Source organism: Vanacampus margaritifer, chromosome 8, assembly GCF_051991255.1.
Source record: "Vanacampus margaritifer isolate UIUO_Vmar chromosome 8, RoL_Vmar_1.0, whole genome shotgun sequence".
In the NCBI taxonomy this organism is placed as follows: domain Eukaryota; kingdom Metazoa; phylum Chordata; class Actinopteri; order Syngnathiformes; family Syngnathidae; genus Vanacampus; species Vanacampus margaritifer.
The window spans coordinates 4,883,864-4,906,702 of record NC_135439.1 but is presented as its reverse complement, the minus strand read 5'-3'; the positions used below and the strand labels follow the sequence as shown (position 1 = coordinate 4,906,702).

The 22,839-nt window shown below is 40.2% G+C and overlaps 1 protein-coding gene and 1 long non-coding RNA gene across 13 annotated transcripts in view; one reads left to right on the top strand and one right to left on the bottom strand.

Moving 5' to 3' along the window:
- Positions 1 to 18,497, bottom strand: part of anks1ab (ankyrin repeat and sterile alpha motif domain containing 1Ab) — a 45,575-nt gene extending 27,078 nt beyond the window's left edge. For 3 of the 11 annotated variants that reach the window (XM_077572593.1, XM_077572598.1, XM_077572592.1), the window contains exons 1-4: positions 18,472 to 18,493; positions 15,764 to 16,080; positions 10,054 to 10,120; positions 1,229 to 1,344 (exon numbers count right to left, since the gene is read on the bottom strand). In XM_077572593.1, the coding sequence (XP_077428719.1) occupies positions 1,229 to 1,344; positions 10,054 to 10,120; positions 15,764 to 16,030 (450 nt within the window). In that variant the 5' untranslated portion in view covers positions 16,031 to 16,080; positions 18,472 to 18,493. Of the gene's footprint in view, positions 1 to 1,228; positions 1,345 to 1,824; positions 2,761 to 10,053; positions 10,121 to 15,763; positions 16,081 to 18,471 lie in introns of those variants that run through there. The other 8 variants (XM_077572590.1, XM_077572589.1, XM_077572595.1 and 5 more) reach the window with 7 other exon arrangements.
- The window catches only part of LOC144056126 (uncharacterized), a 44,963-nt gene extending 22,824 nt beyond the window's left edge, over positions 1 to 22,139 (top strand). Inside the window, exons 3-6 of one of the 2 annotated variants that reach the window (XR_013295002.1) lie at positions 18,480 to 18,780; positions 19,379 to 19,473; positions 19,597 to 21,909; positions 21,995 to 22,139. This is a non-coding gene — a long non-coding RNA (uncharacterized LOC144056126). Of the gene's footprint in view, positions 1 to 18,479; positions 18,781 to 19,378; positions 21,910 to 21,994 lie in introns of both variants that reach the window. The other variant, XR_013295001.1, reaches the window with a different exon arrangement.
- Positions 22,140 to 22,839: the final 700 nt, after the last annotated feature.

Sequence of the window (22,839 nt, the reverse complement as noted above, 5' to 3'; positions counted from 1 at the left end):
CATCAAGTGTGCAATGATTGTTGGTTCTTGGGCTATTTTGGACAAAAGCTCGTCACAGACTTGATATGAAGCCACCTGGATGCGGTTTTAAATTGTGAAAAGAAATTCACAATATGCCTCCTTTCACAGCGGTCATAACAGGAGCATGCAAAGTGTATCGGGGAGAAGCTGCAGTGCATTAGAGGTGAGCTACGATGACTGTGGAGTGATATCATCTAATTGTTAATAGCGGGGGGAAAAGTTAATGGCTTTTGATGGCCATTTATCTTGCCAATAATGGCGGCCTATGATCCTGCATGGGAAGAGGATGGGGTGGTGTTGGTGGTGGTGTGTGTGTGTGTGTGTGTGTGGGGGGGGTCATCATTTAATTTTGACAGGGTCATGCATTGCACAGAGGTCAAGAGGAGGCAGGAGGGGGTCGATCAGGGGTGGGGAAAGTGGGGCCCGCGTGCCAGATATGGCCCACTCTCTTCCTCTATTTGACCGATACAAAAATCTGCATATATTTGACGCCGATTGAAATGCATTAGGAACAAATAAAAGAAATGAAAATTCGTTTTTAAACCCAGAAATGTTGATAAACATTCAATATCCTTTTTCCATGAAAAACGGAGGAAATATGGTGAAAAAATATATATATTATTTTGTTATATAATTTGTTTATTGCTTCACTGTGGATAATAAAGTTTTTTAAAAAAAATGCACTAAAACAAGTTTAAGTTTATTTTAAAAGAATTAGTTCATTGATTTGATGTGAATAAAACATAAATAAAATAAACCTATTATATTAAATAATTGTTGTTCTTTTGAAATTACAAAAAAAATAAAATAAACAATGTGACGTATACATTTAGCGTTTGTTTCACTTATTTTAATAAATAATTTGTTATTGATTTAAAAAATAGTCAAATGTTTGTTTTTTATAATTGTATTAAATAGCTGCTTGATTATTTCTAATTTAATATAAATATGTAAATATTATCACTTTTTTTTTACAACTACTATTTTACAACACATTTCAACTTACAATAAAAAAATGTTTTTAACATTCATCTCCAAATGACCCAGCCCATCTGTCCCTTTTAAAAGACAAAAAAGAAAATCAAACGCTGCCCCTCAAGCACAAAAGTTTGCCCGCCACCACCGCCAATGTAAACCACGGGTGGCGGCAGAAAGTGACAAGAGCAGATAGCAGAGGCCAGAGGGGGGGTCGGTCCAGGTGACTCACCATGAAGCGCAGGTCGTCGAAGCCGTTGAGCAGGAACTTGCCCTCGTACTGCGGCAGCCCGGCTCGTTCCAGCCACTCGCCCACCGGCTGGTCCAGGGCTTTGCCGCACGCCCCATCTGCCGAGAGAGGGAAGCGCTTGAGCAGCGAGAAGCCGTTGAGCCGGTAGCAGCGGCACTCGGAGGACGACACGTGGCACTGCCACATCATCCTCGGCCAGCGCGGGCAGAGGCGAGTGCAGCAGCACCAGGCCGGGCTCGGGGGAGGCAGGGTCCGGGGCTGGGGGGGGAGGATGGGGGAAGAAAAAAAAGCGGGGGGGTTTGGGGACGGGTTGACGGAGCTCCCACCCCGCGTGCTACAACACAGGAGGAAGGGAAAGGACGCCGAAGAGGCTAACAGGTTACGGTCAGGCGAGAGTGAAGGGAGACCGGGAACAAATTTGGGCTAAACTGGGCCCACTAAGCAGATGAATGGGTGCAAACATGGGAGAGGTTAGCCGCTCCAAAGACATCACAAAAAACATCAGTATTCACACAGCAACACACTCTATCCCTAAAGTCGGGGTTGCGGGGGGTGGGGGGGTGTCGGTCACCACATACTTGTAAAGCTCTGGCTGAGTCCCATGGCTTCATTGGTCAAGCGCTTTGAGAGCTAGGGCACAGCTCGTACGAGCAAGGTAGCAGCATTCTTAAAGTACACTTGAGGTACCGGTGTGATCATTTTGGGGGGGGGGGGTTAGGGGGGGTGCCACAAAGGTTAAGTAGGTAGGCGGGCGTATTTGTAAAATCCTGCAGGAACGGACGCTTGCTCAACTCCTCAATTCATAATCCCGAGGGGGAGCTTGGGAGTCCTGGGAGGCATTCACACGACGACGCTCGTCCCCCGGAGCGTCGGCGACGTTGACGGGAAGGAGGAGACGAAGAAGAGCGCCGCAGCCCACCTGGCTCCTTCGCCGCTTTGCTGCATGCCCGCCCCTGCTCGAAAGGCGATTGAGGGGGGCACACCGAGCGCCTCAGTGCTCACAGGCGCATGCCGTCCCGACCTGTCTCAATCACCCTCCGCCGCCGCCGTTGCTGTCCTCCCCCACCACTGGAAGCAAAGATCATGCCCCCCCCCCTTCCCTCCCTCCCTTCTCTCCCCTCACTCAATCTCTATACCTTGGGTCTCATCCCTGCTCCTTATAACACCCTCCCAGTCCTCGTCTCTCTGGCGTTGTGCGCAGCAAGATCTCCAAGCCCCCCTTTTTTTTTCCGGATCGCACTGCAGGGCTGCCGTATGGGGTGCTGCTCCACGTAATCACCCCTCCTCGCCTTACCCTTTCCTCACTCGCTCGCTTTCTCTCTCACATGAGCGCACACCCCTCGCTCTCTAACTGATTAGAGATGCACATGCAGAGGCGCTCTGATCTTGCCGGTGTAGAAAGGACATCGCAGGTAGAGCGAAAAAGACAAAATATATAAAACGGCATTGACGGTCCTGTTGTAAGGTGATGCAGTGGGGTTAACCGGAACAAAGACGCTCGTCCTCAAACGGCACAAATGCGTACGGGGTCGCTAGAGGAACGGCAAAAACTGGCAAGGAAAAAAGTGATGACATGAGGAATGTTTTACTTCATTTAGAATCCTTGTAAAGTGAACATTGGCGTCTTCTTAATTGGGCGCACCACAGGGTAAAGTGTCGTTAACAAGCCTGCCAAGTTGGAATGATAAAAAAACGGCAAGCATACAAAATGAGGCCCCAAAATTGAGAAAAATCTCTGAAACCACACCCCGCTCAAATGTCCGTTATTAACTCATTCACCGCCATAGATGGCTATAGACGTCAAAAATGTATTTGAACTATTTCTATTAGTTAATTTTTTTCCACTTTTGTTAACAAAAGTATGAAAACATAAAAAAAAAATTCTGTATTAGAACAGATATAAAATGTGCGATTAATCGTGAGTTAACTAGTGAAGTCATGTGATTAATTACAATTAAAAATGTCAATCCCATGACGCCCCTAATTTTTAATAATCTTTTTTTTTAAATCGCGTCGGGCAATTAACATTTTTAATTGTAATTAATCGCATGACTTCAATAGTAAAAACATGTTAAATTAATAGAAATAGCTCAAATAAATTTTTGTTGTCTATAGCCGTCAATGGCAGTGAATGAGTTAATCAAATACTGTACTACTTAAAAATAAAATAAAATATTTTTGTGAACACACATTTTTCGCCAGACTAAAACTAAACTGGACTAAAACGCTCATTAATAAACAATAACTGGGACTAAATCGACTAATGAAGACGAGGCGAAAATGTACTTCACTTCATAAAAACCGAACTTAAATCTATGGACATTTACTTCATAAACAAAGACGAGACAAAATGTATACCATTTTGTAAAATCCTGTCTCTGCTAATCTGTCACTGTGACACTGTCATGTGACACACCCTCTTTCAAATCTGCATAATGAGTGCAATATCCACAAACACATGGGACAGACAGGATGTGGATTCACCGTGAAAGGTTAAAAAAAACAAGTAAATTATAGTTACAACGTAACATTAATCCAACAGCTATAATGTTCCAACAATAATGTTAATCCGACCGCTAACTAATGCTGGCTAACTTACTAGCTCATAGCATGGAGCCATAATAGCCACTAGTAATTGTGTTTTTCATCAAAAAGATGAGAGAACATTTTATGTGAAATGGTTTTGGATCCAAAATGTTCAACATTATCTGCTGACAAAAAAAATAGACACGGGTAAAATGATTTTCCTGACTAAAACGGTGACAGTTTTTTTGTTGACTAAAACTTGATGAATAAAATTATGTTTTCTTGGACTAAAATAAAGACAAAAATGCTAGATTTATAGTCGATATATCCCACCAAATCGTCCACGAGAGACGCTAGCCATTAGCTAACTCGCGAGCTAACAAAGGCACGCATGCCGGACTCGGATTTGCGTGAATAATAAACTCTTGATAAATTCTATTTTATTCTGATTTTCAAGCAAGATTAATAACCTTACACATATAAATTGTAAGCATATTTTGCCATCATTTTGAGCTCATCTTTGTCTCTCAGTTTTATTTTTTGCTGTGTGGGAGTGGGTTGCATGACAGGCAGGAGTCAAACTCCTGTCGTGTCGGACCGCATTCGCACGTCATACGCTCGAGATCACGCTCGCAGGTTGGATCTTATGTAAAAAAAAAAATAAAAAAATAAAAAGACACGCACAGTCTGGGGAGACTTTGATCTTAATAGCATTAAGTATTACTACGGTAGCTCCAAACCTAAAAATAAACATCATATGGTATACCGCACGTGCTATATGATATAAGAAGCACGTTGATCGTGCGCTGGGTTATGCAGGTTGGCAGATCGAAACACGATTTGTTTGTATGGTTCAGGCAGAAAATGAGAAAACGCAACAGGGGTCAGCAAAAAAAACAAGCCGACACTTCAATAATTCATCATCAAGACTGAGGGACATGCAGCAAAAATGTGTGTGTGTGGGGAGATGCAACCTGATGGAGGGACGAGTTCAACGTTCTCAAGTGAGAAGTAACGGAACGCAATAGTCAGGAAATGCAAGAATTCCAGATGACACAAAAGCAACCTAAATCACTTTGCACATAAGCGGATGATAAACGTTCCCTCAGTTTATGCGTTGTTATGAGATTTATGGTCTCCGCAAGACATCGCCTTGCATCATAAATAGCTTAAGTGGGGTACACTCATAAACATAACATATTAATTTGTTTTTTTTGTGGGTGAGTCCACAGGACAATGAAAAATGCAATTTGAGCAAAACGCCACACCACACTCTTAACGAGATCTCTTGGATGAGATGAAAATGTTTTCAAAATTCTAATTCAATAATTGTACATTAAAATGAATAAATATTCCGAATTGTAGTTTTCTGTAATTGAAGTGCAAAAAGTAAGTAAAGTAAATGTAAGAAAATACTTTCATGTGAACAGCAAATTTCAAGAAAAGAGTCATACAAAAAAATATATTTTCGTGATAATTTATGGGGGTTAAAGAGATATTAAAATAATCGATTCACGGTTTTATGTATCAATATGATATCACCCTCGAAAAGGAAAATTGATTCGATATCGATTATTCGATTTTGGCAAAGACTTGTAAGGACTAACTGAAGGTTTTCCAAAAAAAGACTCTTGTCTTTGATGTACAGGCGCACATTCAGATGTGTAAATTGTGTGTGCGTGTGCGTCAGTCCAGTGATTGACAGGTAATCAGTCCAGGCTGTCCGCTGGGATATGATCCAACATATAGCAAATAAATGCATGGAGATTTTTTTTTTTTTTTATGAATTTGCTATTCAACCCATATAGATCTTCTTGGTGCAAAGGTGCCAAGGCAGCGCATATCCCAGCATGCATTGCTGCTACCTAAAGCAGCCACGGCGATTGGCGTTATCCGAAGCGGGATTATGAAGGCTTTTCGATCCGCCCACAATCGCCCTCCTGGATGGCGAGTGAGAAAGGCCAAACGAGTGACTGTTGAGTCGACTTCTAGTTCGATTGGCATGAGTTAGTGAGCCCAAAGAGTGGGCGGGTTGTGACCCACCAATGTTGATCTGCGGCTGAGGAAGATGAGGCCGTGCATGGGCGAGTTAAGATGCTAATAGTGAGTAAGAAGGATCTAATTCTAATTCAGCGTGAGACCCCCACAGCTTGGCTAAAGGGAGCTTTTTACGCCAGCGCATCCAGACAAAGCCTGTTAAAAATACCAACCGCCCCTTCCCGTGACTTCCTTTGCTTTGGGATAACAAGAGGGACGTCATTATGCTCCTCCAAAGTGGGCCAGAATTGGGATTTATCGCATCCTTATCACTTAGCAGCGTTACTTTCATGCTGAAGTGTGTATCAACCTTTTTTTTTTTCTTTTCTGTAATATAACAGAAAGACATTGCGAGTCTGCCATGCGATTGAAAGTGTTTGTAACATTATTAACTCTTTGACTGCCAGACGTTTTCAGAAAAGGGATGCCATGGGTGCCAGCCGATTTAAGCATTTTTGACTGATCTTTCAAGGTCCACAGAAAATTATGTGTTTGGACTATGGAAACACACATACTACCAAATGAAAGATTGGACTCTAATCTTTCATCAGAAAAAAAAGTTTGTTTCTACCTTATTCCGTTTTTCAGTAATCAACAATAGAAAATGGTTAGTTTCACCTGTTTTGAAAAAAAAACGTATTTTAACGTCTTTGGCACTCCTCCATAGGATTTTACTAAACGTTATTTAACGTTTTTGGCAGTCAAAGAGTTAAGCAAAATCTTTATAGAGGACACAAATTTTTATTTTGTAACTGCTCGTGCACTTCAAACGAACTGTCAACGGTTCTAGTGGGAGAAAAAAAATGCTGTTTCCAAGTTAAGGCATCGGGTGATGCTATTGAATGTGACTGAACTGTTAAAATTACAGTTGGAGAATTACTGCTGTACATCTAAAAACTTAATTTGGGCATCATTTGAATTTTTTAACAATTCCAATTCTCTATTTAGATTATTTCAGGGGGCAGGCAAAAAAAAAGTTGCTCATTAATTTTAATGTAGTTAAGACATACTTTTAATCCCGTCCCCCCGGTTTCTTATGTGCTGGTGTCGGAACTAGGCCTCAGACTTGGAACCAAAGTTCCTAAATTTCGATTCTTGAGATTTCCAACCCGAGTCGGAACGGGAAAAAATGCTTTTTCTGTGTCGGTATACAACGTTTTGAGGCTCCAAATACTGAATACAGTTGAACCGAAAACTCCGTGGTGTGATTGTCACAGAAGAAGCGCATTTTTGCAGGCCACCGTAGCAACATTAAATAATATGTAACAATATTAATTTAACAAATGTGTTATAAAAAAAACCCGGAAAAACTTTTCCCTTCTCGAGTCATAGATTTTACCATGTACCATAGAATGTTTTAATCCAATAAATTGCTTTATCGGGATTACTAAATTTATCGTCTAAGAACAAAAAAAAGCAGCATATTAAAAAAATAAATAAATAAGGATTTCATTCTTCAGTTACATCGTTTTCAGTTTTAGTTATATGGACGATACCCTCATCACATGTGTGATCCTCAAGCCGTACGATCTTATCCCGCGTTTGACAGCTTGCTAAAGCTGCCTTGGAGTACGCTAGCTAGGTTGCTCGCTACTCCAGAAGACAACGTAGCTAAAAACCCGCGTCTGTTCTCATGGGATGAAGCGGCGTCTCCTTGTCAACACGTGAGGAAATAAGCGGCAAAGCTGAATTAATTCAGGGAAACTGAGGACATGATTTTATTTATTTGATTTTTTTTTTTTTAACATCAGAGACAGTGTGTGTGTGTGTGTGTGTCGTGTGTACGCAAACTGTGCACTGCCGATGCTCACAGTCTCGCACTCGCTCTCCTTTAAGCTCATTTACACGCAACAACATTGCCCAAGTTGTCCTTGGAACACCCCGCTGATGATTTTTTTTTTCTCTCTCCGTGTGACGCATCTGATGGGTTATTGATATCCACGCGTTGTGTCGCTGCTCACAATCCTGCGCTCCGTCTTTTACATAAGTCTTCCTGAAACGTCCAATCTTTAGCGCATGACACACATTTGAATAATGGCAGCGAAAACGCATCCCGATAACCTCCGGAGCAACAAACGTGACTCATCTGAATGTGGGACATTCATCTATAAATAGTGCACATACACCTATGTTATATGTCATGTGTGTGTGTGTGTGTGTGTGTGGTGGGCGAACAAACATAGTGCATATTCCCGCTTATGTAATACAGAATAACCTTGGGCACTCCGGTAATTATTAGAAGCAAGAATGTGGGCATTTTGAGAAAAGGACAGAACAGCACTTATAGGGAGGAGGGGTGCATTGTATGGCCACATTTTAACCAGATATAGTCTTTTTTTTTTTTGGGACGAATAACAAATGAAGGGAAACTTCGAGAAATTGACGGTTTAAGCCTCGGCGGAAGCGGGTTGTAATCGTCTTCAACCGGGTCTGTACCAAGTGAAGGACTCCCGTTTCCACTCTATTTGGTGAAATTACAACGTCCACATTGCCTACAATTTGTTTGTTTTGTTTAATGTAGCAACCTAGCATATAGTTCATAAGTTCTGTACTTTCCTATGGTCTGGTTGGGGCAATGAAGGCAACGGGAGTGAGGATGTTTTTAGAGGGTGGGAAAGAGGGGAGAGGAAACTAATTGTTAGCTACGCACCTGTTAGCATGATTGTTGTCTTGTCGTGGTTACAGCTGACAGTAATATTTTCCTTGTTTGTAGCATCGTCGGTTGAAATAAAGGTGGTCTCTCCGACGGATGTTTCACAACATTTATTAAACTTTCCTTTGTGTGAGCACACCGTAAGAGCTACAATACAATTTACAAAATAAACAAAAATGGTCATTAATAACTCAAACGGTATGTTTTGTGTATCCTTTTACCATATTTAAGCCATATACTATAAATGAATTGCCTTAAATTATTACGTTTTATAGCCTTGACAGTCTCTTCTTTGAAAACAATTTGACAGTGTATATGTAATAAATGTAAAACATAAAGCTAACTAGAATTGACGATTACAGTTCGGTTAAAATATTGACGGGTATTGATAGATATTGTAACATTTTTAATACTTCATTTCATATATTAACCATTGTTACACATTATTAATATTTTAATTCTTTATATTAACCTTGTCGAAATGTTTTGTGTCCTGTGCAGAGCAAGTGGTGTTGATTTCGGTATAATTTGACCTTAAGCTGGGACATACTATTTAGTCTAAAAAAGTTCCTTCTCAGCGTTTTGTGCGAAAACACATTTGGTTCTTGAGAACAGAATCTGTTTTCAACACCCACACCTGACTCTGTTTTCGCCATCGCTCACGGAAAAGTACCAGAGAGTATGTTTTGTCTACAAATGAAAGAGAGGAGGTCTTTTAACTATAAGAAACCATTGTACATGCGGAAGAACTACATTTGACGCTCTGAATCCCACCTGTTTAAGTGATGAATTAGAGGCTGTTATCTGTCCAGAGATCTCTGACTGATTAAAAATCATTTTTGCAAAGGTGTATTTTTCTTACATTAAATCTATCTTCATTTTTGGAACACGCAAAGAGGACAAAATAAAATATTCCTCTTTCAGTATCAACCGATGAGGGACGGGTTTCATGAATAACGGACCATCAAAATTGATTGACGTGCCCAACTCTAGAATTGTACCTGCTTTTTTTAGACTATGAAGAAATCGCAGCGTCAAGAGGAGTAGATGCAGTCCACAAGAAAAATCTGGGATCACTTTCAATTTCATATCTCAAATACATTTTCTTAATTTCTCTGTGAAGAGTGCATGAATATTAATGACAGGAGTTGAAAGCAAACATTAGGTGCAGCTACAAATGAGGATTGTGTGTGTCCTTGGCGGAGGTCTGTGCTCTCCCCAATGTTGTCCTAGCCTCGCCTTAGCACTTCCAGGTATATCTGATCATTTTACGGCCCGTATTAAAAAGTGCTAATAATGCGAGCCGATGTAATCAGTCACAAGGTCGCTGCGTGCCATGCCCGGCGCATAAACCCGACCAGGCTATCATCAATGCGGCACTGAGCAATAACAAGCTCTATAAACGCTTCCTGACTAAGTCTCACTTAATCCTCGAGCCCCCACTTGTCATTTCCTATTAGCACACCAATAAATTATGCTCATTTCTCTTGGGGGGGGGGGGGGGGGGTTAGGAAGGCGGAGAAATAAAAATCACTGCGCCGCTTGAATAAAACTGGACCGTTACCTAACGGGAGGGGAAAAAAATTGTTACCTGAGCTCGCCTGCTTCTTGTCGGACGTCTCGATGCCGGCGCCGATCAGGTCCATGATCTTCTCAATCTGTTGGGAAATAAAACCACGCGTCGTATTTCATTTTCATGGAAATGTCAGCAACTTTTAAATCACTTTATAATAACTTAAACGTTGCGTATAAGCCAGTAATGCTCAAAAGGCTGCAAAAAAAGGACAGTGATAGCTGAGAAGGATACTCAGGGAAATACTCCAATTTTGAAATTAGTGATACGTTAGTAATGTCAAATATGCATGACTTAATACGCTGTATGGACAAATCACTAGTGACTCAAATTGAGAACCGAATTAGCCGTTGAAAACGAACGCCGAATCAGAATTTTACCATTTGAGTTAGAAATTAGCATGTAGCATATAGCACATGCTGCTATGTGAAAAACCTTTATGTCCATTTTTCCCCCCCCATTTTTGGGATGTCTGCATTCAGTTTCATCATCCCAAAAACATATAATTATAAAATAAAAAAATAAAATAAAAAATGGTCGAACGTATTTTTCACATAGCAGCGACGATATTGTCGTCAGAGAGGAGTGTTTGGGATGATGTGTGGAAGCCACGTACGCGCTACATTTGAGCGGACTGCCGGAAATAGATGTATGCTTGGGAATATTTGGCTGACTAACAGCGTTCTAGCATCAATATTTGGCTGATTAACGCCTCGCTGTTGACCTTTCATCATGTCCTAGCAACAAGCCAAAGCTAACTGGACTTGAGAAATTGACTAGCTTAGCACTAGCACAGTAGCTAGGACAAAGCAACGAGCTAACCTAACGTGACATGGATGGATTTAAAATAGGTCCAAAGGGAAAAAAAACCCATCCTGGGTTCTGCCGTTGGTCACGTATGTTATTATAAACTGAAAAGTGAAAAGTAAGCTTTTTTTAACCCATAGCACCAGCATTCAGAGAGCCACTTAGCGTGTTGTTTATTGAGAGCCAGTAATAAACATGACCATCTTAAGTCAAAGAAGTCAAGTCACTTGGAGTTCAGAGGTAAAAAAAAACAAAACACCAGCTCTGTTTTCCGGCATATTTTTTTTCTTCTGTTTTTTTGAAAAAAAATGTTGTCCGTTTTTTAAAAATATTTTTTTCTGTTTTTTTAAATAATTACCCCCCCCCCCCCTGTTTTTCTGAATAATTTGTTTCAGTCTGTTTTTCTGAATATTTTTTGACCCTTTCGCTGTTGACCTTTCATCATGTCCTAGCAACATGCCAAAACTAACTGGACTTGAGAAATTGACTAGCTTAGCACTAGCACAGTAGCTAGGACAAAGCTACGAGCTAACCTAACGCGGCATGGATGGATTTAAAATAGGTCCATAGGAAAAAAAAAACATCCTGGGTTCTGCCGTTTGTCAAGTATGTTATTATAAACTGAAAAGTGAAAAGTAAGCTTTTTTTAACCCATAGCACCAGCATTCAGAGAGCCACTTAGCGTGTACCATATGATGATTGGCACGTTTGTGTTACGTATGTTCAAACCCTTGGGGGCAAATCTTGTACATGTCACATGTATGCTCTCAGTGCGCCTTCATATTTCGAATCATTACTCATGCAAGCTTTTTCGACGTGTACAGTAAATGTGTGTTTCCATTTCCCTTCTAATTTTAGAAACTTTGCATAAGATTGAGATAGATGGCACAGTATACATTGGGAAAGTTTCACTGGGAACACTTTAATAAGTTGTCCCTCCAGTCGTTGGCGTGTGTATGTGAATGTGTGTATTGCGTTGCAACCGGAATTCCCCTAGTACAGGTTTTCCAAGTAAGGGGCGGTCATTAATCGCATATTAAGAAAAATTACTAATATATATAAATACATACAATACACCAAAGGCGCTTTTCCACAGGTACATATGAAATTACTAATTTGGTTAAATATTGTTGTAAAAGACAATATTTACGGAAGCATATTGCATTCACTTGGAAAAAATAATAATAATTCAGTTTTATTGAATGTTTTTTCTGTTTTAAAAAAAATATTTTCTCAGTTTTTCAGAATTGTTTTTCAGTTTTTTTGAATAATTTTTCCCTATTTTATAAAATAATTATTTTTCTGTTTATCTAAATATATTTTTTTAGGGGTTTTCCCTCAGAGATGAGAGAACAAACCACAATACAGTAAACACATTCTTTCCTTTATTGAGAGCCAATAATAAACATGACCATTTTAAGTCAAAGAAGTCAAGTCACTTGGACTTCAGAGGTAAAAAAATAAATAAAATAAAAAAGCACCAGCTCTGTTTTCCGGAATATTTTTTTTTTCAGTTTTTTTGAAAAAAAATGTTTTCCGTTTTTTAAAAATATTTTTTTTCCATTTTTTTAAATAATTACCCCCTCCCCTTTTTTTTCTGAATAATTTGTTTCAGTCTGTTTTTCTGAATATTTTGTGACAGAAAAAAAATATTTACTAAAACTCAAAAAAATTAGTCAGAAAAACAGGATTTTTTTGTTGTTTTTTCAAGTGAATGCAATATGCTTCCGTAAATATTATCTATACTATAATATATTTTTATGACTTTGCGGCCGGCGTGAGCAGCGGAGTTGCTTAAAGACGTACCTACATCCGTCGACCAATCAGATGACAATGATGAACCAGGCTGTTTTGGGGTAGATCTGTACAATGGAAAGGAGGCTCAAAATTCACACTTTGGTGTGTTTTTGGACATATAGTTTCTCCCAAATATCATTTCAGTCGTCGGAATAATAATAAACATTTTCAAGAAAGGCTTCGCTCGGGCCATAATGTTTGAAAATATGTGTTTAATGTGAAATATTTAGTACTGTATATGCGCCACACAATGACATAGTCGAGCACTTGAATAAATCATCACACCTCCCACTGAAGTGACATTTTGATGACAGACTCCAATAAAGGTGCACTTAGGCCGCATGTGATGTCATCTTACCGAATGTGTGTGTGTGTGTGTGTGTGTGTGCTATAGAATGTAAGTAGGTTAATTCAAGGAGTGAATATGAGGTTTGCGTTGCTTGGGGCGCAGTATGCCACGCGCGCGCCTTCCAAATGAATCAAGGCTCATCTTGCTCAGTGTTGATGCCATCAGCCAGCCAGTGCAGGGGGCTCTTTCAAACACTAAATATTACATCAAATGAGCCTGCCGCGAGTGTGGTGCTAGCGCACGGCAACGCGCGCACGCACGCACACACACGCACGCACTTTTTAGGCTGCCCGAATCTGCACTGAGGATTGTGGAGACGAGGCGACGGTAGCCTATTACTTGTCTTATTAAAGCTGCCAAAACAACACACTCGGTTTGTCACTTTGTACAAAACTAGAACAGGCCAATTAGTTTTTTTTTGGGTAGGGGGGCAGTGGTACAAAGAGAGATGCTCCTTGTATTTAACCTTTAAGGACTGCCGCAATGTGTTGAGGTTCTGTCTAATTTTCCTGAGTGGTCGACTGGCGGCAACTGTTTTGCTGTAATTCCAAATTTATATATATACAGTGACCCAGCTTGTAACCCAAAACCCTTATCTCAAATCATCTTTCACCATTGCCATGAAAGATGTCATTAATCAGTTAGCGTTACGCCCCCAATTATAAATTATATATATATATATATATTTATAGTTATATATATATATATATTTATAGTTATACACATATATATATATATTTATATATATATATATATATATATATGTATATATTTATATATATAATTTATATATATATATATATATATAATTTATATTTATATATATATATATATATAACTATAACTATAAATATATATATATATATATATATATATATATATATATATATATATATATATTGAGGAAAAGCGGCCAAGAAAATGGATGGATGGATATATATATATATATATATAAAACTATATATATATATATATATATATATATATATATATATATAATTTATTTATTTATTTGAGGGGGGCTTAACAGTAACGGATTAATGACATCTCCTTTCATTGCAATGGGGAAAGACAATTTTAAGATAAGGGTTTTGGGTTACAAGATGGGTCACTGGTCACCGACAAAATAATTTTGCATCTTCAAGTCACCTCTCTAATTGTTTTTTTTGTTCATATTTAATGTACTTAAACTGTTTATTCCCACTGTTTATATATTTGTGGTGTGTGTGTATGTGTACTAAAGGCTTCCCGAGATAATACACAAAAAAATATTTCACTTTGTGCACAAACCGCCCAAACGAGTTGGGCACACGATCAGACAGTCGGGGAGCAGCTGCAACAACAGGATGCCCTTGAGAACAGGACACCCCACCCGAGATAGCCTGAATAAACACTGCTGTCAAGGAGGGAGGGGGCTTGGGGGGGGGCCGGGAATAAGCGAGGGTCTGTGATGACACGACGACGATGACTTGTGCACGAACACAAACTTGTCCACCAAATGTCAAGTGGATGGTCAAGAGTGGCTGCGACCTCCTCCTCGTCAAAACGCAATTATGAGCATCGATGATTGAGTCAATTTATTGTTTTCATGCACTTGAAAATGTCAAGCCAATTATAGGATGACATAAAGACCTTTAACCCATAACCTTTGATATTTTTTATGATTGTCATTACACTAAATTAGTATTGGCCTGGACCTATTCCACTAATAGTAACAATAACGATGAAACAATATAAACAATAATAAAAGAGCATCAAACAGCCGCAGCTCGGGTTCTGACCAGAACAAAGAGATCCAAACATGTTACTCCAGTCCTAAAGGCTTTACACTGACTCTTAGTCAGCTGTAAAATATATTTTAAATTTCTGCTACTGGTCTATAAATCATGAAATGTTAGTCTCGGTTCAATTAGTGGAGTCCAGAGTTCAAAGCAAACATGATGAAGCAGCATTTAGCTGTTATGCTGCACTTAAATGGAATAAGCTGCCAACAGAAGTGAATAATACTTTTGTAATTAAATAAATTTTTTGTTACATGTTTACAATAATAAGTGTTATTTACATTATATTACATAATTCAATAATCACCATCATCGTCTTTATCATTGTACAATTAATAACTATTAAGAGAAAAAAATCACAAACGCTCTAGTCATTTTTAAATATATAAAAGTAAATTTAAAAAATGGTATGACAAAAATAGATTTGATTTTTATTGTTGCTATTGTATATCATTTAGATAAGTAGCTATTAATGTATCGTTAATATCATTATGATTGCACAAATATTTAATTTTAATTATTTTAACTATTTTTCGTTAACATTTATTGGCTTTTATTATAATTTACTATAAAAGTGATAATGTTTATTATCTTATTTAAAGAAAGAAAATAATGATTGTGTTTGTTTATTTTATTTTTTATTTTTTGCATCCACTGGATTCAAACCTCTTTCTGAATGGCTCTTGGAGTTGAACAGCATTGATGCTCGCCACTGCCCCCGTTGGTGAGAAACGGTAGTGTGCATAACACACTGAGTGGATGTGTCATGACAGCAGAGGCCCAATTAGCCCGAGATGCTACACGGAGGATGCTGCCAGTCACCGAGACGCTCGCACGCCCGAGCGGCGGCCCGCTGGCGTTACCATGGCAACCTCTCCAGGACTTCCTTCCTCCCCTTTCCAAAATACACCGCCTCGCCCTCTTCCCGCACTAATCCCGAGTCGCCCCTCTTATCGGCCTCTCGTCCTAATTTCAAAGCCAGCTCTTGGATTACCTCATCCCACTCGGAGGCGAAGGAAGGCATCCGCTCCTTGGAGGGCTGGCCCTGCTTACACTTGGACACGGACCCGCTCCGAGCGGCGTGACCCCCGTCGTCTTCCCCGAGCGGCGGCGCCAACAAGTCCGAGTCCGACTTGGACAAACTCCGGGTCAGCCTCAGGTTGACGGCGGCCGGCGTCAACCCGGCGGAAACCTCGCCGGGCTCCTTCCCGTCAGTTTGGATGACTTTGGAGGGATCCGCGTCCGGCGTGGATAGCGCCATTGTTTTATGCCAAGGTGGTTCCACGGAGATCCAGGATCTGTCAGTGAGTGCTGGGACCGAAAGACAAAGATGAAGTCAAGTGCAGCAAAGTGGAGGGAAAGGGAGTGGAAGTGGAAGTGCGAGTCAACAAGGTCCACCCTCTGATCGCATCCTGTTGCCCTCCCCTCTAATCCCTCAGGCAGACGCACTCCTTTTAGCGATAGACTTTTGTGCTACAATCACAATTCTCTACGTAGTCCCAAAGAGGAAACAGGAACATCATTTAACTTGGGATTCCCAAACTATAATGAGGAAGCCTTCATTTTTCCAAACACAACCCTCCACAAACTGAAGCCAAACATTCAACTTTAACTTTCATAAAACTTAGCCTCAACTGCCCCTAAGCATAACCCTACCGCTATACCCCAAACCTTATCCTAACCAACGCGCGCGCAGTAAATTTGACACTATTTAGAGTGGGACCCTGCGATTGGCTGGCAACCAGTTCAGGGTGTACCCCGCCTACTGCCCGAAGGCAGCTGGGATAGGCTCCAGCACCCCCGTGACCCTTGTGAGGACAAGCGGTTAAGAAAATGGATGGATGGTGAAAGAGGAATATACTTATTTGTCCTCTTTGCGTGTTCCAAAACTTGAAGACAGATTTAATGTAAGAAAAAAACACCTTTGCAAAAATGATTTTAATCTAACAGAGATCTCTGGACATCGTAACAGACTCCAATTCATCACTTAACAGGTGGAATTCAGAGCGCCGAATGTGTCTCTTCCGCGTGTAAAATGGCTTCTTATAGTTAAAAAGACCGCCTCTCTTTCATTTGTAGACAAAACATACTCTCTTGGTACTTTTCCATGAGCGATGGCGAAAACAGAGTCAGGGGTGCGTGTTCAAAACAGATTCTGTTCTCAAGGACCAAATGTGTTTTCCCACAGAGAAGGAACTTCTAGACCAAATAATATGTCCCAGCTTAAGGTCAAATTATACTGAGTTCAACACTACTTGCTTTACACGTCTATAAAACCTTTCAACATGGTTAATATAAAGAATTAAGATGTTAATAATGTATAACAATGGTTAATATATGAAAATAAAGAATTTAAATGTTAATAATATCTAACAATGGATAGAGTGGGACCAAATAGACTCAGTTTTAGAATAATATTTACACTTGAAGTAAAATAAAGAATTGGAAACAAAAATAAAAGTCACTCAAAGGGTTGAGGAACGAACTCACAACCTTCAGTTTGGGAGACTGCCACACAACCACCTGAGCTGCCACTCCTACTGTTTGTTTACATCCAAGAGGAGACCAAAAACATTGTTTAAGAAGATTCCAGCTGACACGAGCGATATACTATCACACAGTCTCCCAAGCTGAAGGTCGGGAGATCGTTCCTCCACCCTTGAGTGACTTTTATTTATTTTTTCTCGATTCTTTCTTTTAGTCTCTTCCAAGTGTAAATATTACTCTAAAACTGAGTCTATTCGGTGCCAATCTAGAGTCAAATTTACTCTACAGAATTTACTGCGCACCAAATTCTCGAACCTCAAACCTATTCCTACCCAACCCCTAATCCTCTCACATTAAAGTGCCTCATTGTTGACCATGAGTGCCCGCCCGCACGTCATATGGAGGTGGGAATTTTATTCAGTTTACGACAACTTTTGGACAGTCTAGCTTCTGCTATCAGGGAACTAAACGATAAAATTTGTGATTAATCGTGAGTATGAAAACCTAGAAAAGAAATATTGTACATTTAGAACAGGTATACATTTTGTAATTAATCGTGAGTTAACTAGTGAAGTCATGCGATTAATTACGATTAAAAATTGTAATCGCCTGACACGATTAAAAAGTTTTAAAGTTTTTAATCGTAATTCATCACATGACTTCACTAGTTAATTCACGATTAATTACAAATTTTATATCTTTTCTAAATGTACAATATTTTTTTTTTTTAGGTTTTCATACTCTTGTTAACAAAAGTTGGAAAAAATGTTAAATAGTTCAAATTAATTTTTGACGTATATAGCCGTCAATGGCAGTGAATGAGTTAATGAGTCATTTTAGGCTGTCTTTTATATCTGCCCAAGGGACTGCCAATGAAAATTTGCTTGACAAAAAGCTAACTTGGGCACATTTACATTGTAAAATGTTGATTAATGTGCATTGTCACTTTCAAATCAATTCAAATTAAATTACAAAATCAATACGGCAATGTTTCTTTTTTATGCAAAAACGAACACTAAGCCAAATAGCCTCAATACACTGAACCAAATGTCTCTACAAGATAAAGTCACCGTTTTGCCTTTTACTGATTACAAACGGGCTTTGCTAAGTCCTGAGGGGGTGCACCAAATCGGTTGCGACATTAAAAGGGGGCCAAGTTTCAAAACTTTATGAAAGGCGGCAGTAAATCAAGTCTTAATCAGCGCTTCCTCTTACCTCGTCAGGTCTTCCCGCTGCGGGTGAACGTCCTTTCCCAAGGATGTCCCAAGATTTCTGTCGCCGACACAATCCCAGAAGGATCCCGAAAGCCCGGCTCTCATTCCGAGTGACAGCCGAGTAATCAGGTTACTGGTGCACATCGAAGACGGGATGCCCACTTTGCCTTCCACGAACGTCTCTGCCAAAGACGCACGAAATGGAGGTCACTCCGGATCGCCTTCGTTTTCAGAGGCCAGACATGATGTCACATCTGTTACACATCTGTTTGCTGCTTGGGCTTCCATTTCGCTGCGCATCCGGATCAAGGTACAAAAGACAGATTTATGAATTTACATTTACGACTCTTAACTCTTTCACTGCCAGACGTTTTCAGAAACGGGCTGTCGCCAGTGCCAGCCGATTTAAGCATTTTGACTGATCTTTCAAGGTCCACGGAAAATGTTGTGTTTGGACTATGGAAACACACATACTACCAAATGAAAGATTGGACTCTCATCTTTCATCAGAAAAAAAAGTTTGTTTCTACCTTATTCGGTTTTTCAGTTATCAACAATAGAAAATGGTTAGTTTCACCTCTGTTTTGAAACAAACGTCTTTTAACGTCTTTGGCACTCCTCCATAGGATTTTACTAAACGTTATTTAACGTTTTTGGCAGTCAAAGAGTCAAATGGCCTTGGTAGAGGTTTCACTTCACTTAGCAACATCCTAGCAAGAGTCTAATCACAACCTTTAAACAACGCTAACCTTTAAAGTGAATTCAGAGATTTGCTTCTAAAAAAAAAAAAAAGTATACAGCACATGCCTAGTGATGCACTTGTAGAGTTTTAGAGTGCCTCATTGTTGGCCGTGAGTGCCCGCACGTCACGAGGAAGTGGGAATTTTATTATTTTTCTTTTTAATCAGACTTAACAGCCAGTGTGAGGGCCAGTGGTGTGCCACTTTAGAGCGCCTCGTTGTCAGTCGTGAGCGCACGAGAAGATCATCCCAATTCATCAATGGTATGTACTTCTCTACGCATGTATACTTCTGTGACTTCTGAGAAGTCTTCTACTTATCGCTGCACTTCTTATTTAATTTTAATTGATCTCTTCTGTTGTTTCTTTCTTTACTGTAAACTGCAGCTGGACCAGGAAAAAGTTCCCCACGGGGAAAATAAAAGTATATCGTATCGTATCGTAAGATGGAATAGTGAGTGATTAAAAAAAAAAAAAAACTTTTATTTCCCATTTTGTTGTGATTTACATTGTACGTTTAAGCTGGCTAAGACAAAGTCATGGACCATAACAACAAAGTGTTGATCTCAGAGCCATGTCGCCATGACGACCTCCTCCTCCTCCTCCTCCTCCTCGTCTTCTTCATCACGTTGGCGCTGATGCGCTTATGACGGGCCGCCATCTCCATGCACAGTACGCCTGGGCGCGCGTGCCCTCAATCAGCCAAGCTCCTCCGCATTGCTCACCTCGCGTCTCTCGTGGCCGTGACAGAGAAGATGACCCCCTTCGCTCCCTTGGGGTGGGTGGGGGGGGCGGGGGGGAGGATTCACGCCGCTGCGAATGGTGCTGAGCCGGCAAAATACCACATCACGCCACATCTAATGAAACCAAGTGAAGAGGAGCACGTCCGAAGATCTCCGTGACCGGGATGAGGACGTGCACACTATTTTATTTTATTATTATTTTTTTTTTTTAGGTTTAACACAGTGGTGTCCAAACTTTTTATATCGAGGGCCATATTCAGAAAAAAATGGAAGGATGCAAGGGCCACTTTGAATTATCTATAATCTATAATAAGCAATTTTTTAAGCAGTTGCTTGAAGTTCGTTATCATCATGTGTTTGTCACTTTATTAATTGGAAACGGTTTCCTCTCATCAATATAGAGTTTGCTCTAATAGGGCTGGGGAATTCATTCAAACTCATTGAAACCCAAAAACGTATAAATGCGTTTTTTAAAATACTTTGTCCTTCACTCCCAAATACATATTTACACGTTTCTTATGGGGTTTTTTTATGCAAGAGCTTACAGAAGGCGTTGGTGCAGCTTCTGACATGAAGAAGAAGCTTAACGCAATGGTAGTTATTACAAAAAACGGCCAGTAGGTGGCAGCAGAGTATAAGAGATCAGCCAGGGCCATCTTCCAACAAGCTCTTTTTGTCAATGTTTTCACCAGGAATGTGAATATTGATTAAACTTTGCTATATTCTAATGCTAATTGCTGCAAAACGGAAACCAATATACTTTCTTCCCTGATGAAAGTTAAGAGTTAAATTTGTGGGAGTTGAGTTAAACTCACAAACTTTAATTTTAACATTTTCAGGTGTTATATGGTGTCCACAGTAGGTGTTACTTGCTTCACAGTGTTGATCAACTAAATTAAATCTGAATTTCCACAAAGACAGAGAAATATGGTAGCTGGATAGCTCGGTGTTTAGCGCTGCCACAGTACTTCGGCTCAAATCCTAGTCAGGGTAAACTTTTAAGGAGTCAAACTAACACTGACTGAGAGAGAAAACCAACGTGACTGAGAAGAGTTTCTTGTCTACTCCTGTAGTTTTACAGTTTTTAGTTTTATGTCTGCTTAGTGAGTTAAAAATGTACTCTCTGTACTCTGTGGTGGGTGGTGTGTGGTCGGTGCTGGATTTCACTTTCCTTTCTTTTCTTTGGTCCTTCCTCGGGTCTCCTGACGGCCTCACGACTCTGGCTGGAAGTGTTCGGTTTAAGTGAACGGTATGGGATTTTTTAATAGGTTTTAGGTGAACTAATGAATACACACGCACGCACGCACGTACACTTACTCACCCACATACAAAATAAAACAATAAAAAATAAAAAAAATTATAAAAAAAATAAATAAATAAAAAGAGAGAACAATGATGATGATATGTCAAATCGGTAAAATTACCGAATGAACAATACTGAGCTCTTCAGAAAAAAAAAAAAAAAAAGTACTCTCTCCCTCTGTTAAATATTTAACAATTTTAAAATTTCCGGACCGAAGTTTGGACACCCCTGATTTCACAGCATCACGTCTTCACGGCCTGTTAAGAGCGACATACTGTAAGCACAAACATGAAGGAGCCGGCTGATAATCCTCGAGGGGAAAAGACAGCCGTGACTTATGAACAATTCGCCACACACGCCACAGAGAGGCCGCCGCCGTGTACAGGAAGGAGTGCGACGAACAATGCGCACGGGGGTCGCGGCTGGCTTGCGTGCTCTGCGGCGCACGAACGCATCTTTAGGATTCCGGGTCCTATCCCCCCCCCCCCACTGACTCTTCTCCGCTGATGCGTGGTGGACACGGCGAAGAACAACTTCCTCCCTCACACAGACGATCCGCCGACCAGACCTCGCCACATCACTGCCAATCAAGCTAGTCGAGGCAATCCAAGGGAGAGTTGAACAGTTTCTTTCGGGGTACAACTTAAATTTCAGGTACGCGCCTTGAAAGTCAAACCGTGTCATGCACATGTGCGATGTCGGCATGCGGAAAGAATTCAGAATGTTTTATTCTTTCCAGCGATGACACCACCAAGCAAGCAAGAGTGGCTAGCAAGAACTTTCTGGAGCGGCTAACAAGAGCTGCTAGCGGGAGAAGCTAACAAAAGCTAGGAAGAGCAAAATGGCGGGAGCTCGAAACTCCAGGTACTCGGCAACAACCACCCAAGACCTACAATTATATACAATAAATATATATATATATATATATATATATATATATATATATATATATATATATATATATATATATATATATATTGAAGAGGGTCTTCTGCCCAGATTTAGTCATAACTGTTTTAATTGTCCTTATTTCCTCAGTAAAGCTTTGTGAGTGTTATCGCAATTTCTGCCAAGTGTCTGTAATCAATGATGTTTTTAAAGTCTTATCTCATGTCCGGTGAACTCCAGGTGGGCTGTTTGGTGGGGGCTTTGCGGTACCGCCCTTCAAGATAGTATAAGAAGGTTGTAAGTGTCTGCAATCGGGACACTTGCGAGAAGCTGCAGCCATTGTCTGTAAACTCGCTTGTGCCCGGAATATTCTGTAAAAGTAAAACCTTCGAAGGAACTGTTCATCGATCTCCAGCCTGTATTCAGATAATCAACATTCTCTCCACCCGAAAGACAACGAGCACGCGGAAGAAGAAGCTGTTCTTCCTTACAATATATATATATATATATATATATTTTTTTTTTTATGTAAATATGTACCTAATGAAGCATAGGGTAGATTGCTTGAATTTGGCTTGCATTTATTTCCCCCCTTAAAGAGTCCGAATGTTGCTGACCTCAAGGAAGCAGCCGTCCTGCTTGTCCACAAAACAACATTCCCAAACCCCCCGACAGGAAAAGTCGTTCCCCCGTGCG